The sequence below is a fragment of the Lytechinus pictus genome, chromosome 12, assembly GCF_037042905.1.
Source record: "Lytechinus pictus isolate F3 Inbred chromosome 12, Lp3.0, whole genome shotgun sequence".
Taxonomy (NCBI): Eukaryota; Metazoa; Echinodermata; class Echinoidea; order Temnopleuroida; family Toxopneustidae; genus Lytechinus; species Lytechinus pictus.
Window position 1 is genome coordinate 24,381,553 of NC_087256.1, and position 15,660 is coordinate 24,397,212.

Consider the following 15,660-nt stretch of genomic DNA (forward strand, 5'->3'; position numbering starts at 1 on the left):
TGATAATAAAAAAGAGTAGTCTGTTAATTAGACAAGCTTGCGAATACTCAATTAAGACATTAAAATTTTCACAAGAGGGCATTAACTCGAAAAGAAAATGCTCACACGTGCCTGTTATCACATTCATAACTATCAGCTTCAATTGGATTTATCCACACTGTAAAAAATATTTGGTGAAATTTTAACCAGCACGAGGGTAATATGTGTCCAAACAATTCGGGGAAGTATTTTACCCAATGCGGGAAGCATATTGTCCTGTGCGGTTAAAAAATAAGCAGTAATTACTTTAAAATGGGCAAAATTTTCATCACACTGGATAAATAAAAATGCCCGAAAGAAATGCCCAATGTTGATGAGACACGTAATTACCCTCATGGAGCATTTTTACCCAATATTTTTTCGAGTGCACTGTCCAGAGCGATTCATTTCCCTTTTTTCGCCTACTATAACTCAAGCACTTTTAGCTTATTTTCAGTCGGCATCTGTATTATTTATCATTATATCTTACATAATGTATTTATGTAAAAATTGTGTTATCCCTCATCTTTCATAAAATTGTTACATATTACTTTATTATGTCCTATTTTGATTAAGTTCATGTATTGTAAATTCATCTTCACTATACAATAAATGCAGAAACTCTTTCAGAAAAAGGGATATCCCCTCCTCTCAACCAATGTTACTTCTAAGTATTAGGATAAATGTTGTCAAATTCAATGTATCGAGATCCCCTTAAATCAACACATCATTTCGACTCTTTTTTGTTCAAGAAAATATAAGTTTGCAACAAGGCTTCATTGAATAATACCTTTTAATAGAAAATGCAATAAAGGATTATCAAAAGCTTTAATCGAGTCTTCATTAAAGCAACATGACCTGATACTGTTATGGTAGCCTGTAATAGGAGTGACATTTAGACGAATATGTCATGAAGTTTCATTAGATGAGAAACCTTACACAATAACCTGCATGACCAGCCAGGGATGTCCTATTTATGCATAAAGCGCTAATTTCAATTTGGTTGAAACATGGACCTATAATATAGGTCCATGGTTGAAATAAGAACCAACGTGTGTTACTCCCCCCCCCCCCCCCCCCCGCCGCCCTTATGTGTTTTGTTTGGGGAAAATAACCGTTTGTGAAAAAATCGTTTTCGGCCGTAAGGGCTTATACAATATTTGAAATAGGTATTCTGATTGACCCCCGGTTAGTCTTGTAAACAAAATGTGCATGTTACAAAAACCTCGATCGTTCATTGCCATTTTGCGACTGATCGTAAACCTGTGTTGCACACAGTTCCCCAGTTATTGTCCGAAACTGTGAAATCGAGGGAAACACCATGTTGAACCGGGGACTATTTTGGTCTGACACCGCACTTGCTGGTTGAATGTTAGATGCAAATGCTCTTTTGTATATCTCTCCAGAATAAAGTAACTAATTCCCTCGGTGGTTACGTGTGTGAGGTCTACCTTGTCTGGTGACTGTAATTGTAGTAATTTGTACGTAATTGGGCCAATTTTCTTTTGTTTGGTAATGCTGTACACCAGCAAGCTTGGCCTGTCGACACGGTCTTACACACAAATAGTGTCAGCCTTTCAGGGTCTTGGATGAACTTATATTCTATAAATCATACCTGATATCACTTTTGTTGTAGTCCTCAAATAATATTTGTTTTCAGCGATGATCTGTGACAGATTGGACCTCAAAAGAAAGAGGAAAACAGATGCATGCTTAGTGATTTGTACACAAATCAAGTGGAAATAGAGTTCAGTCTTACTCCATGAGCCAGCCTACTTTTGCAGTTGGTCCCCTTCGACGTATTAATTAATATGCACTGCATGGCAATGGTGGAGAGGGAAGCTATTTATAAGCATTGGCTTAAAACGACCATTGACGCCTAACTAGCAATGATAACCATGCTGCTGATTTTTATTATCAACAAATCTTTCCCATTATCCGTTTGAAATAGATCGTAATCCAGCTATAGTAGTGTCAGTAGAATGAATATGACGGGTAAATGAATATCATTGGTTATGGACGTCAGATATATAGGGTGCTCTGCTATTTCAGACATGTCAGCGATAGAAGCATGACTGATGTAACGCAATCTAAATCTATAGTTTAGAAAGACAGGAGGACAAATATGGTGTATAGTGAGAATAGAAAATTGGGAGTATTTGATTTCTTTTTTTTTTCAATTTACAAGATCAAGATTAAAATGCATGAGTAGGGGAGTAAGAATGAATAACCTTCATAAACAAAGTATATTAAGAGCATCACATAATATCAACAATGGTTTCAAAAATAAACACAAAAATCTTTGAAGTCTTTCTAAAAGTAAGAAGAGAGCAAAGTGAGGTATGAATTAAATTGTAACATCCGATCCGTAACATATGGACGAACACAAAAATACATACATAATCATTATTTAAAAATGAGAAACTTTGAGAGAACGTGTTGTTTAACTGAGATAAACTTGTATTGATGAGATAATTAAATTGAGTGTAAGAATGAAAATTAATAATCAAAAGTAGCTTTCGCACCATTTAATTCATGAATCTTCCGTAGGTTTTTTTTTTGGGGGGGTACTTTCTGATCAATTATGGATTGCCAATTCTAATAACAGATACCTAATAGCAGCTGATGTAAAAGATAATTTCTCAATTTTTTTTTCATAGGCCTTAGCAGAGTATTGTATCTTGCAGGTTACCGACGTCTGTTCTGCAAGGTTATATTAAGGTTATGGAGTCCCCCAAGGCTCCCTACTTGGTCCTATATTATTTAAAATTTAGTTTAAATTGTCTATTTCTATTTAAATGTAATGACTGCCTCTGAAAAGGAAGTATTTTTAACGGTTTCGCCAGACAATTTGAAAATACCACAGGAAGAACAGTTTTGTTTGCTGAGTGACTTTATATCCAGCCACTTAACTATAAGTAAATTGAGCTTAAAATGTGATACATTTATACTATGCTGGAAAATACCACTATAAATAATCCACTTAAGAAATTTACTACTGATAAAAATTTCAGGTTTGAATAATAGGTGTCAAATAGTACGATTGAAAATAACCCTCACATTCCATCGGGTTTCAAGAATAGTATCCAACCTGAATATTGGATAAATCACACTGGATAACGACGATTAAGCAATAATGAATCATTGCGTCTAAACCCCTCTCGTATAATCAGCTCCCCACCAATGAATCGAAAATATGTTCATGTCGCTCGAACAAAAAGTGCCGAATTTTTGGGTGAAGTTTTGATTAATTGGCCACCATGATTGTTGTATATACTATACACATTTCTACTCCATTTTGAATTATTGTACTACGGGATGTTATAAAAGCCTGAGGTCACACATAATATCACCTGCGTATCCACTGGCGGATCCACGGGGGCGCAACCGGCTCGTGCCCCCACCCCCCCCCCCCTTGAGAGGCCTAATTAAAATTTGTAATGTAAAAATGCCGTTAAAACTCATCTGTGCCCCCCCCCCCCCCTTGAAAGTAAGGATCGTTTTTTGTTATGTTTTTTGCTTGTCAAATTTTCATCGGGAAAATGTGCCCCCCCCCCCACACACACACACTTTTGGAAAATCCTGGATCCGCCACTGTGCGTATCGTTATCTTCCACCGAATAAGTGTATTCTATCTATGAATCTTTTGGTGTCATGAATGCGCAAGAGAAAATATTCTAATTTTTTCAAGAAGGATTTCGAATTGGACAATTTATACCATGCGTTACCGTTTATGTGAAAATGGATTGCATTATATCAATCAACATTTTTTTTCATTTGCATCCATCATTAGATATATTTGCTTATTCATCCATTTAGCCATTTATACATTCATCGATTCCTATCAAATACTTATACATTCTATATTTGTTCTTCTTAAAAACTTAAATGACGCAACAGCAGACACACAACATGGATAGAAAGTACATTTTCAAATCTCCAAAGTTGGGTCAAGTTTGTACAATAAAAAAAAAATCCATAAATTTATGTAAATCAAGACTGGCTTACGCATAGCAGTCATGCGGTGGTTAAAATCTGCTCGGAAACGAATTATGATTTGTTAGAGTTTTTCAGATACTTGACCAGTTCATTTGCCAGTTAGTATACTGAGTGTCGTGCTGCTGCAGGTGAACGAAATTAACACTTTGGTCCCATTTCAAAACTATTCAGACGATATTTCTTGTAAATAAATGCATGATTACCGTGGCGATATGAAAAGAATTTTAAACAATTTCTACCCGATGACATATATACATTATATGTTGTTGTTGTTGTTATAGATTTGTTGTTGCATTTTTAAATGTTACACGTTTTTTATCAACAAATAAGTCAGTGAAGTGATTCGAGCGTCGAGATTGCAATCACTAGAATATATGTGTCCAACAATTCATTTTTCAAATAGAATACATATAAATGTATATTCACCAGTAATTTGCATTTCGATTCTTTCGTAATTCAAATGCAACTTTACTGATCGTTTCTCATGGATGAATGAATGAATGAATGAATGAATGCATGAATGAAAAACGTGATTATGAAGCAAACAACATCAAAGTCACATGGCCATTGTTGAAACAATAATTGATGTGAAATTGCATGTGTTGATGACTTCTGGGTACCCCTATGATTGCTTCCAAGAAAAAAGTAATTCACCGTACATTTGGGGTGATAACCTTTTCTCTTTTTTGGGGCTTGTCACATTTTCCTGCCCCTGTTTCCCCTACCTTTAGGGAGAGATTCCCCTCCCCCCCCCCCCCCCTTTGGCTGGGTGCAACTAATATGTCTAGATAGTCTAGTCACATTTCTGACGTATATTCTAGTCAGGAATAACTCTGTTTACTAAAATACGACTAGAAATAGTCAAATATGACTAGAATAACAGATGTTTTGAGAGTGTAAGGGCTTCATATTTTGTCAAACAAAATAAGGAACTTTTCCAAGCATAATACATTCAATACATAAAGCACGTAAAGCATGTTGAGTGATCTAAACAAAGTTTTTATCATTGGTTTTGTGAAATAGTTGTAATGAGAAGGAGGAGTTCCATGTGAGGCTATATGCTACGGTTATGAAAATGATGAGATGCGTGATGTGATGATGTTTGCCTCATCTTTCGAGTTCGATGCGATTGCATGAGGACGAGTCATGAATGGGATGCATTCCCATGGGGTCTGTGATGACTGCGTGAAATAATGAAGTCCCTCCCCACTCCATTACCCATACACAGTTAATCATTCCTTTTCAAAGCTTCCTTGACTTCACAGAGATGTAACCTTGGTGTCCCTTTTCTCTCCATCTCACCTCCCCCTCACATTCGTTCGAATTTCTATTTTTTTCGATCATCTGATGAAGGCGTTTGTATTTAAGAATCCCCAGATCACATGATGGTGCCTTTTCCACTAAAATCTGACTATTTCGGGACTCAATAAATTGCGCTAACACCCACCGATAAGAACATAGATCATGTTAGATAATGCAATTAGAAAACACTGGTGCATGATATTGTTGACACGTGTTATTCTAGCATTTATTTATGTTAATGTGGTGATATGGCTCGTGATTGGCTGAAATATATCACGTGACTAGTAATTTATGTTAGCTAACCAGTACTAATGACTAGTTATATTGACCAGTCATGATTTTGAAATGAGAAATGGTTTATCGATAATTAAGGATCCATATCACTATCTTCACTATCGTATAAAACATATAATGCACAGGATTTTTCCTAAGCGTTGTAATAATTACCCATATACATGCAACGTTTGAAAAGCTGGTTTAAAAAGGCACTTACAGCAAATACACAAACATAACTATCCTTAAAACTTTAAAGTTTTTTTTGTTAACGGAGTGACATGAAAAGTGACAATTCATTAAATTTATAACTACTTATTCAGGATATAATCTGGTGACCCCTGATTTTCAAAAACGTTGCAATATTGCAATATATACACCGGAATACGCTTTTAAAAAAATGGGCAAATATTTATCTTTACTTTTGATAAGCGTTCTTGAGTGTTTTTATTTTTTCTCCCTTTAACTTATTGCTGCATAACATCCAGAGTAGGTTGATAACCATGTCATAATATGATAATCATAAGAAGTAGAACATTTTGTGGTTCATTTTATCTCAACTCTTCACAAATTTCACATTCGAAATTTCGTACTACGTGAAATCACATCCAATACCGAGTTTGATATTAAACTCTATTCACCAAGGGATATACACCGTTGCTTTAAAATCACCCTAACATCGTGTTATTAGACTGGCAAGCGTAATACTTATTCATTTCATCTGTCCGATGCAATGTTAGTTTAATTACAGCTTCGCCATGTGACTGGACATTGATATAAATGTAAGGTCTCCTAGTGAGGAATGTATGGTGTCCGAGATCTATGCAACACCATGTTGGCTTAATTTTGCCAGTGGCGACACGGGTCGGGTGGCGCCGTATAAGTTAGGGCTGGTTCCGAGCCCTTTTCAGGCTTTCGGAGCGAGCTTTACTTGCCTTGGAACTCTTATCAATGCATTGCTAGATTGATGAAAAACAAACATGTAGAAAATGAATGGAGACAACACTTTAGTATGTGTATACACTGAAACATCATGTTCGACAGTATTTTAAATGTTAATAACACGATCATTAAAGATGATTAAGATTATAAACCCAAAAATGACAGCATTCTCCTCTATTTTTGGTTCTTTTCCCCCATGTCTTTATTTAAACGAATAGTACAATGATTCAATCTTACCTCTCTCAGAATAACTTCTGACTGTGTTCGCTGCTGGTGTTGCATCGTCAGCATCGTTAAAATCCTCCGAGGTTTTATCATTTTGTGAACCTTGTAACTTTTCATACAGATCCAACATGAAGGAAGGGGCCTGTTTCACCGCTTTCTTATCAAGCTTCGGTAATTTAGAGAGGCCAAATGAAGTCAGTAACCTCCTTTCGGCATCCCCTTCTACTTTAGGTTCTGAATAATCCGAATAGTCGTCCTCTTCTTCCGTTTGTTCGTCGTCATCGACGTCGTTCGACTCCTGGTCGTTTTTCCCGTACGGTGAATCGTTTTCACGCCATGGAGGGGCCTCCTGTTCGGACCGTAAGCCGCCCGGCGGGCGTCGCGATGCCGACCCACCTCGCCGCCTCTTCCCATACTGGTCCGTCGGGTCGAGGGGCGAACTTGTAACCCGTGATAAAATGACAAGAATAAAAGAGATCCGGATCGTGGCCAGGGCAAAGTTGGGCATCATCATGTCGGATTCGTTCGTAAATAACCACCAAACGACAGCATGAATGGATAGATATCCCTGCTCGACGATGTCAGCGAGCTAAAATGACCACCAGTCTACACCTGCGACGTCGTTTTGATTATTCTTCATTGAGAAGCCCAGAGCTTGGTGATGCTATTGGAGAAAAGTGTTTCAGGGAGAATCTTGGATACGAGTCATCCTGCCGGGGTATGATGGAAGAGAGACAGGGCTGGGAAAATGGAGCCAAAGTTTATAAAAAGGAAGCCAAGAAATTTTGTAAACGAGTCCCCGGTACTGGTCTATATCGGTGCGTAAACTCGGCTTAAAATGAGCTTTAGAATCTCGTACGAAACGCAATCGGGCGCAGAGGTTTTAGCGCTCCTCCTTTTCTTTCTCTCTGTCTCTTTTTCTCAGTCTGTCGCTCTCTCGCTATACTTTTTCCCCCTCTCTATCCCCCGTCGTGCATCAACGATCCTTCTATTACTTTTCTTGCTTTATTCGCTTTCTCTGTGCCCCTCTATCGAATCATCTGTTACTGTATCTGAACAGATAATGGTATCATGAGTGAAGCTCTGCCGGTCCATGCCTGAGCGAGACTGAGGTGCCTTGTGTCGATTGGGCAAGCTTGACGTATCTATTTAACGCACGGGTGTTCTTGGGGGTTGGTTGGCCGCATCAAACACAGCCATCAATCAGTCCTAAATAGGCATACTAGCCGCGATATAACCCCTAAATTGAAGAGCCAGATAATAATTATGACAAAGAGAGCGCGAGGGGAGGGGGTATAATAATGTGTAGCCGAGTATGTGCGCGCGTGCGTGCGTGAGGGTGGATGTGCGTATGCGAGTGAGGGAGAGGAATTGATGAGGATAAATAACAATTTCGAAGACGTTGTAGTACAGATATTGCAGTTATTCAATGCGCGTGAGTGTTTCGATTGACTTCATCACAATTATCATGAAAAGAACAACTTTTTGTAGCGAAATCACTGTGAAGAAATGAGTTTAAGCCAAAGGGTTGTTCGATTGAACATGATTTAAATTATATTGATTTAAATTGGATTTTTTTTTTAAGTGAAGCAGATATATGTCTCAAAAATCAAAGCAAAAATGACCAACTATTCCAAGTGACTAAACTCATCAGCTAAAATGCGACGGTTGAAAGAAATCTAATCAATGTAGGCCTTGTGTATGATTGATTTTTTCCAAGAACATTTAGGGCAATACTTTCTCAAAGAAATTCTGAATTCAATAATTCAATGGAAGTAAGGAAGTAATTTTTTGAATCCCCAACCTCGAACATAAGGTATAATGTCGAGCAAGGAATTTTAAGTTATTATTAATTAGTTCACCGTTTGAACATCACGTCCTTTTTATGCGTGACACCATTTTGAGCTGTTTCTTCATATTTCCGTAAATTTTCCGTTTTGATGGTTAATAATAAATGAACAATTACCTCTTTTTCTTGATAAACATATGTGAATAATAATGTGTCTGAAAGTAACGGAAGCTTTAAAATGCCATCCCGGGGCGTAATGAGCAAGACAATTAGGGGCCTGGCGGAGCGATCGAGCAAAAACGGCATTTTTAATACCAAAAATCGAATTTCATGACCGATTTTTGCATAATATTTAGAAAATATAGTGAAATAATTTACACGTTGTCCTTCCATTTTATGGGGGTTTATGGCCCCCAAGCCACCCCCCCCCCCCCCCATCTGTACACCAGTCTGCCAGTGGTGCCTTCTACTTGAGCTGGTGTGCCTCTTGCCAAGTTGACTTAAAAAAACTGATTTGCCGTCATGTTGGTATATGATATCTTGTGCAGTCGACTTCTAAAAAAGGTGCATGTCGTCATTGAGACATATTAAGGTATCACGACAAGTCGACTTCGAAGTATTTAAATGTCGTCATGAAGACAGTTTAAGGTATCACCATGACAAGTCGACTTCTAAAATGTTACATGGCGTCATGAAGGCATTAAATACCATGGAAAGTCGACTTCTAAAATGTTACATGGTGCCATGAAGACATATATGGCAAGTCGACTTCTAAAGACTGATTTGTCGTCATGGTGACATATGATATATTGCCAAGTCGACATCTAAATTGTAACATGTCGTCATCAAGACTTAAGGTATCTTGTGCAGTCGACTTCTAAAAAAGGTGCATGTCGTCATTGAGACATATTAAGGTATCACGACAAGTCGACTTCGAAGTATTTAAATGTCGTCATGAAGACAGTTTAAGGTATCACCATGACAAGTCGACTTCTAAAATGTTACATGGCGTCATGAAGGCATTAAATACCATGGAAAGTCGACTTCTAAAATGTTACATGGTGCCATGAAGACATATATGGCAAGTCGACTTCTAAAGACTGACTTGTCGTCATGATGACATATGATGTATTGCCAAGTCGACTTCTAAATTGTAACATGTCGTCATGAAGACATAGTAAGGTATCACGCCAAGGCGACTTCTAAGAATGTTGACCATGTTGACAGGACCGCTTAATTTATCTTATCAAGCCAAATTGATAATAAATTATATCTGCATGACGACACGAAACCTGTATCGATATGTCGCCTTGTTAATTTGTACAGCAAAGTGATCCTCATATCATCACTTCAAGTATATGATACTTTTAAGCTTCCGTTGAAAGTGTATTCGAGGCAAAAGTCAAGAAATCTGTGGAGTGTTTACAAGGTATGAGGAGAGAGCACATAGCAATGAATTCATAGACAAAAAATGGGAATTAAAGTTCTGATTTAAGTTTAAAATTTCCGAACATATTTCTCTCTTTTTCTTTATTTGTTTTTAATTAAAAAGCATATACAGGTCATATTCACTGTGAATGTACATTCCTTCGGAACTTGTTGATCACGTCTGCAGAATGTGTTAGCATTTTTACGTTAAGTTGATGAACTTGTTGTGTTTTGAAATCAGTGTTACAAACATGACAAAAGGGAGCAAAATTACCTTTCTCACTATTTCTTTCCAGTCTTGCTGCGTAAAATTAAACAATTACTAACAATGAACCAGTATCAAACTTCAAAAGAAACGATACCTAAACAGATTAGAATTCGGAAATGGCAGTTTGGAGAAAGTCTTAAATCTTTAACGTCAAAGTCTTTCAAGAGTCAAAATCTTTTAAGACTTTGACTCTTTTAGTTTAAATGAGTTGAAGCGTGTCGTTTGATTTTTATACCTGTCCACTAAAACTGTTTTTGACCGTGCTTATCAAGGACACAAAAGGAAGCGATTGCTTCTGATTTTCTGAATCCACGAGTATTTGATTTCTGTTAGTCATGGGTTAGGTATCAGATATGAAGGATAGGCCCTATTAAATTGAGGATATACATTATTTTAAGTGGTCCGTTCGATGTGGTCCCACTTCATTATCTTGACTTCATAAAGAGGTCATTCTCCGCCTGTGTCATGATCTTGCTGAAGACCCCCAACAATCTCAAGGGAAAAGACCATAGCGTTTTTAAATCAAAAGAGCCTAGTAGAAGTAGGGGTCTATTAGAATACTTGTGTCAAACAACGGGTATTGTGTTAAGATGTAAGTGAGACACAATACGGCGCTCGAAGACCTCTTGAGCAAAAGGCGCCCGGTCGAGTTGAAACGATCTCGGACAATACACGGTGTTTTCATCAAGTGTGTGCCGCTATGTCTCTCCTCTCTATGCACGCAATGACGGTACAATCGATAGAAATTTCAGTTTGATAGGTTTCATCCGAACTGTCTTGGTCTTAAATTGGGAGATCAGTCTCTTTTCATGAGGTCATTTAGCTCACAAAATGCCGCTAAAACGGGGCTTTTGCGATTCTACCGCTATGGACCCCTAATCTGTTAATTTGGATTAATGGCTTTATCCGAATAGGTATTGGTAGCGCCCCACAAAAGGGGGGAGTATTGATCCCCGAATAGGGGTATTAAGAGAGAATAGGGGTAAAGAAATGACTTTTTCCTCTCCCCTTCTCTCTCGCTCTTAAGAACATGTAGATATGTCACTATCTGAGCTTCGTTTGAAATTGAATAAAATGGGATTGCAGCGGATCTTATAATCGCAAAAATATGTGACACATAAATCACAGAAAGGCTATTCAAGGTATTTGGTTGGACATATGTCTCAATAATGGGACGAATACATTTCAATCTTAGACCGCATTGTTAGACCGAAGACCATTCTTTAAAATTGGAAAATTGGCCATCTGCATCTTGTCATGTTAAGCTTGAGGTGAATAACTTTCTTTTCGGGATATAAATGTTCTCACTTAATTCCTAAGCAGTCTTAATGTTATTCCCAGACATAATTGCACAATTCCGTCATTGTATTTGCTTGATTTATGACTCGTCTTTACTGTTGCTGTTGTTGTTGTTGTTGTAGCTGATTTTGGGTTTGTATGTCTAGGTAACATGAAATATGTCACAGGTTAACTATATGGGCTCCTATTGTAGTATCGTTTCGGTTTTATCTGGGTATTAAAGTAAGAATTTAGACTTATACTTAACCAATTACAAAACAACTCCTCTAAACATGACAATGCGATCATGGAACAGGATTTATAGAGGGTACGGATGCAAGTTAAAAAAACTATCTAGCAAGAATGGGGACTTCATTTTTTCAGCCCAGAATTTGCAGACACTATAAAAAAAAAAGGAGTAAGCACAGGCGGTGTATATTTGTACGTATTTGTAGTGTGCTGATATGTATACTGTATACACTGTCAATACGTAAATAAACACACATGATATAAAAAGGGTGCAAATTTGCACCCTTCCATTGCAAGACGAGGAGATCTTTTGGGGATGCAAGATTGCGGCACCTTAAGAAGCCTAAGTTTCACCCTTAAAAGGATGGTCCGGGTTGAAAATATTTATATCTAAATAAATAGAGTAAAATTCACAGAGCAAAATGCTGAAAATTTCATCAAGATCGGATAAGAAATAACGAAGTTGTTGAATTTTGAATCAATATTTTGTGAAAATAGTTATGTATGCACATCGTCATGAATATTCATTAGGTGGGCTGATGATGTCACATCCCCATTTTCCTTTTTCTTAAGTTATTACATAAAATCATAAATGTTCAATTTTTTCATTCATGTGTAAATGATGTGTCTCCATTATGATGAAATAAGTTGTGACAATAAATAACTAGTGCACTTAATCAGTTGTCAATCTAATTGTTTTAGTTCTTGGTAGAAAAATTTTGAATAAACCTAATTTCATATAATAAAATACAAAATAACAAGTGGGGCTGTGACATCATCAGCCCACCTAATAAATATTCATAAAGACATGCCTAGAACTGTTTCACCGAATAATGCAAATCTTTAAAATTCAATAACTATTTTACTTGTTATCCGATTTTGATCAAATTTTCAGCATTTTGCTTTGTGAATTTTACTCTATTTATTGAGATATAAATATTTCCAGCCTGGACCATCCCTCTAAGGGTGCGATTAGCAACATTTTAAATCAATTTAGGGTGAAGAGCTGTACTCTTAGGAGAAGGTGCAATTATTGACCTACTGAACGTCAGAATAAAACTAAAGCACCCTAAAAGATGAAAAGTGACACCTGGTTGCAAACAGGAACAAAAAGGTGATTTTCCCACTTTTTTCAGTTAGGGTGCATGGGCTACCGGTGCTGTATTGGGGTGCAATTTTTGACATTTTTACCTAAGTGTGTAAAAGATTGCAATGCCATAAAAATAGAGGATTATCTTATCAGGACATTGCAAAACTATACCAAAGAGTACCAACCGCTCAAAAATAAATCAATATTAAGTAATCATAAATGTAAGCACCTATGGTGTGCTATGGTACATTCCAAAGGTTACATGGTTGTGTTTCATAATAATATTAGTGTGTTACGTGTGATTGATGACTCTCATAATGTCTTGGGTGCTGAATTTGAAGTCAAGCCTCCATATTTTCTCCGTTCATTTTATTTCTTAAAAAAAAATCCTCGATAAAGGGCCCGCCCCCTCCTGCCACCCCGACCCCTTTCTGATACGCCACCACTTCGTGTTTTACATTCTGGAAGGCAGCAGCTGGAAAGAGAAAGGGGAGTCTGACAAAGTTAGGTTGGTTGTAAGTGTAAGTGAAGTAGCAAGGAATTTATAGCCATTTCAGCTTAGAATAATGGGATCTTTTCTTTCCTGTAAAAAAAAAGAAATATCATAAGCGTATTAATCAGTTGGATCAACATATTGAGGGGTGATCGACATGGCTCTATTAACTATGTATAAACAACAATCATGACAAGAGGCAAATGCATTTCTTATTCTTCCGCGTCACAGCGCATGGTTTAGGGGCAACTTAAGATATCATGAAAAATATAGGTTTCAATTTCCTTTTAAAGTAGGACGAGATTGTGAGAGGTTCTCAGAAATTTATCAAAGGCAATTCCATATAGTGGTTCAAACTCAGTTGATTCAATGTTCTTGCTAATTTCATATTGTTTTGTATTTAGTTTGTTACCAGATCAAGTGTTTCGAAAATTGTATACGAAGTGATTATTACCGCATGTGGTTTGAAAATAGAAGATAAAAATAAAATACTAATTTGTTATAGATGAAACAATTGGGTATGATATAGGAGTGATATTTGTGACGATGTTTATACATGTATATGTGCAACATATTATTTGGTTGTTAAATGTTTAACCACTTGCTTGTTTGCTTAATTATCTGCACCTCCACCCCACCCCCCCCCCCCCCCCCCGTTTCTGTCACGCTGGCGCTCCCCCTCTCTCCCCCTCCCTCTTTCTCTCTATCTCATTTTATTTATGTTTCTTTCTCTTTATCCTTTTTTTATTGTTCTGTAAATGTCATTCATCTACTTATCATAATATTTTTTTCTTCTTTAACCTCCCAGATAAATATTGTGAAGGTTTTTTTTTTTAGAAAGAAAATCGTCCTAATGAAAATCACGCTTGATCTGCATTACTCGCCTCATCGGACCCGTCTAATTATTAGTCATGGCTCATTACCAGATAGCTTATGTCATTGATAAGTTCATTTTCAAACAATTTTATTCGATACATTTATTTCGTCTGGCTTTGACAATGGCCCTTTACCCAAGGTGTAACGTCTGACTGAGTTGTTTTGTGGCGAGGGCAAAATGGGTACTATCTCGTTGTGATCAGGATCGGTATTTTTCAACACTTTACAGACAGGTGTGCGTTCTTTCTTTCTTTCATTTATTCTCTATATTTTTGCCGTAATCGTTATTTTTGTATTTAATTTTGTCTGTATCTTTTTGTAATCTTTAAAATTTTTGAATCTCCAAAATTTTTACGACAAAAAGGGGGGAAACAACAGGAATGGAAAGGGAAATAAATATTATCTTATTCTCTGAATCCTATGTCAACAACTTTTTTTTTTTTTTTTATTAGTAAAAATTTCAAAAGTTTTGCGCTCTCGCTCGCGCCTTTTACAAATTTCGCCCCATACGCCATGCCTGCCCCCTTCAATTTTTTTTAGGTCATTACGCCACAAGTTTTATCAAGAATTGTCTACAATGGCGCTCCAGCTAGGTTGATGACTTTATGAATTCACAAATCCACCTACGAATAAACACAGAAAAACACAACGCCCTCAAAAGATGGCAACTTTTGTTTCTTGTGGTGTGTCCCTATTCTTGAAATCAAATGGACGGCTGAACCCCAATCAACTGAAACTAAGTAAGTAGAGGGATGAGCAACCACTGTCACTGAATGTCAACAGAGTTGTGACGTCAGCAACCATTTAAGGGTGGTTCAAACACATTTGTTTTACATCAGGGTCAAAACTCCTCGAAAAATTCTCACGATTATAGAAACTTACTCGTAGATTGAAATAGTTTAAGTGTGTTTTAGAGCTTGTAACAAAGGACCCCCCCCCCCCCTTCGCCCCTGGTCTACATCTATACGATTACACTCTAAAAAATGAAGTGCTAATTTAGCACTTAATGTCCTTGTATAGTGACTGCACTTTGAGTGCTGACTTAGTCATTCAAATTTGAACTAGAAAATCAGCACTCAAAGTGCAGTCACTATACAAGGACATTAAGTGCTAAATTAGCACTTCATCTTCTAGAGTATATGCGGGGTATTTTTCGTTATTCAATGTGCAATATACCGTGACCAAAATATGGTCTAAGAGTGGGTGATTCATAACTTAAAATAACCATACTGTTACAAATATAATATCGCAAAGGTCAAAGCTCTATTTGGAAAATATTTTAGTAATTACCTATTTTTCCTATCATCATGGCATTGTATCAAAATTAAATTAGTACACTGTAAAAAGTGAAGTGCTAATTTAGCGCTTACAGTGCTTGTATAGTGACTGCACTACGAGTGCTGATTGTCTAGTTTAAATTTGAACTTAAA

The 15,660-nt window shown here is 37.0% G+C and overlaps 1 protein-coding gene across 1 annotated transcript; it reads right to left on the reverse strand.

The window, feature by feature from the left end:
- Positions 1-1,436: 1,436 nt before the first annotated feature.
- LOC135156158 (uncharacterized) lies at positions 1,437-8,023 on the reverse strand. Its single transcript, XM_064107683.1, has 2 exons — positions 6,772-8,023; positions 1,437-1,701 (listed from the first exon to the last, which is right to left on the reverse strand). Exons 1-2 carry the CDS (start codon positions 7,271-7,273, stop codon positions 1,658-1,660), a joined length of 546 nt encoding a protein of 181 aa, XP_063963753.1. The 5' UTR covers positions 7,274-8,023; the 3' UTR covers positions 1,437-1,657.
- Positions 8,024-15,660: the final 7,637 nt, after the last annotated feature.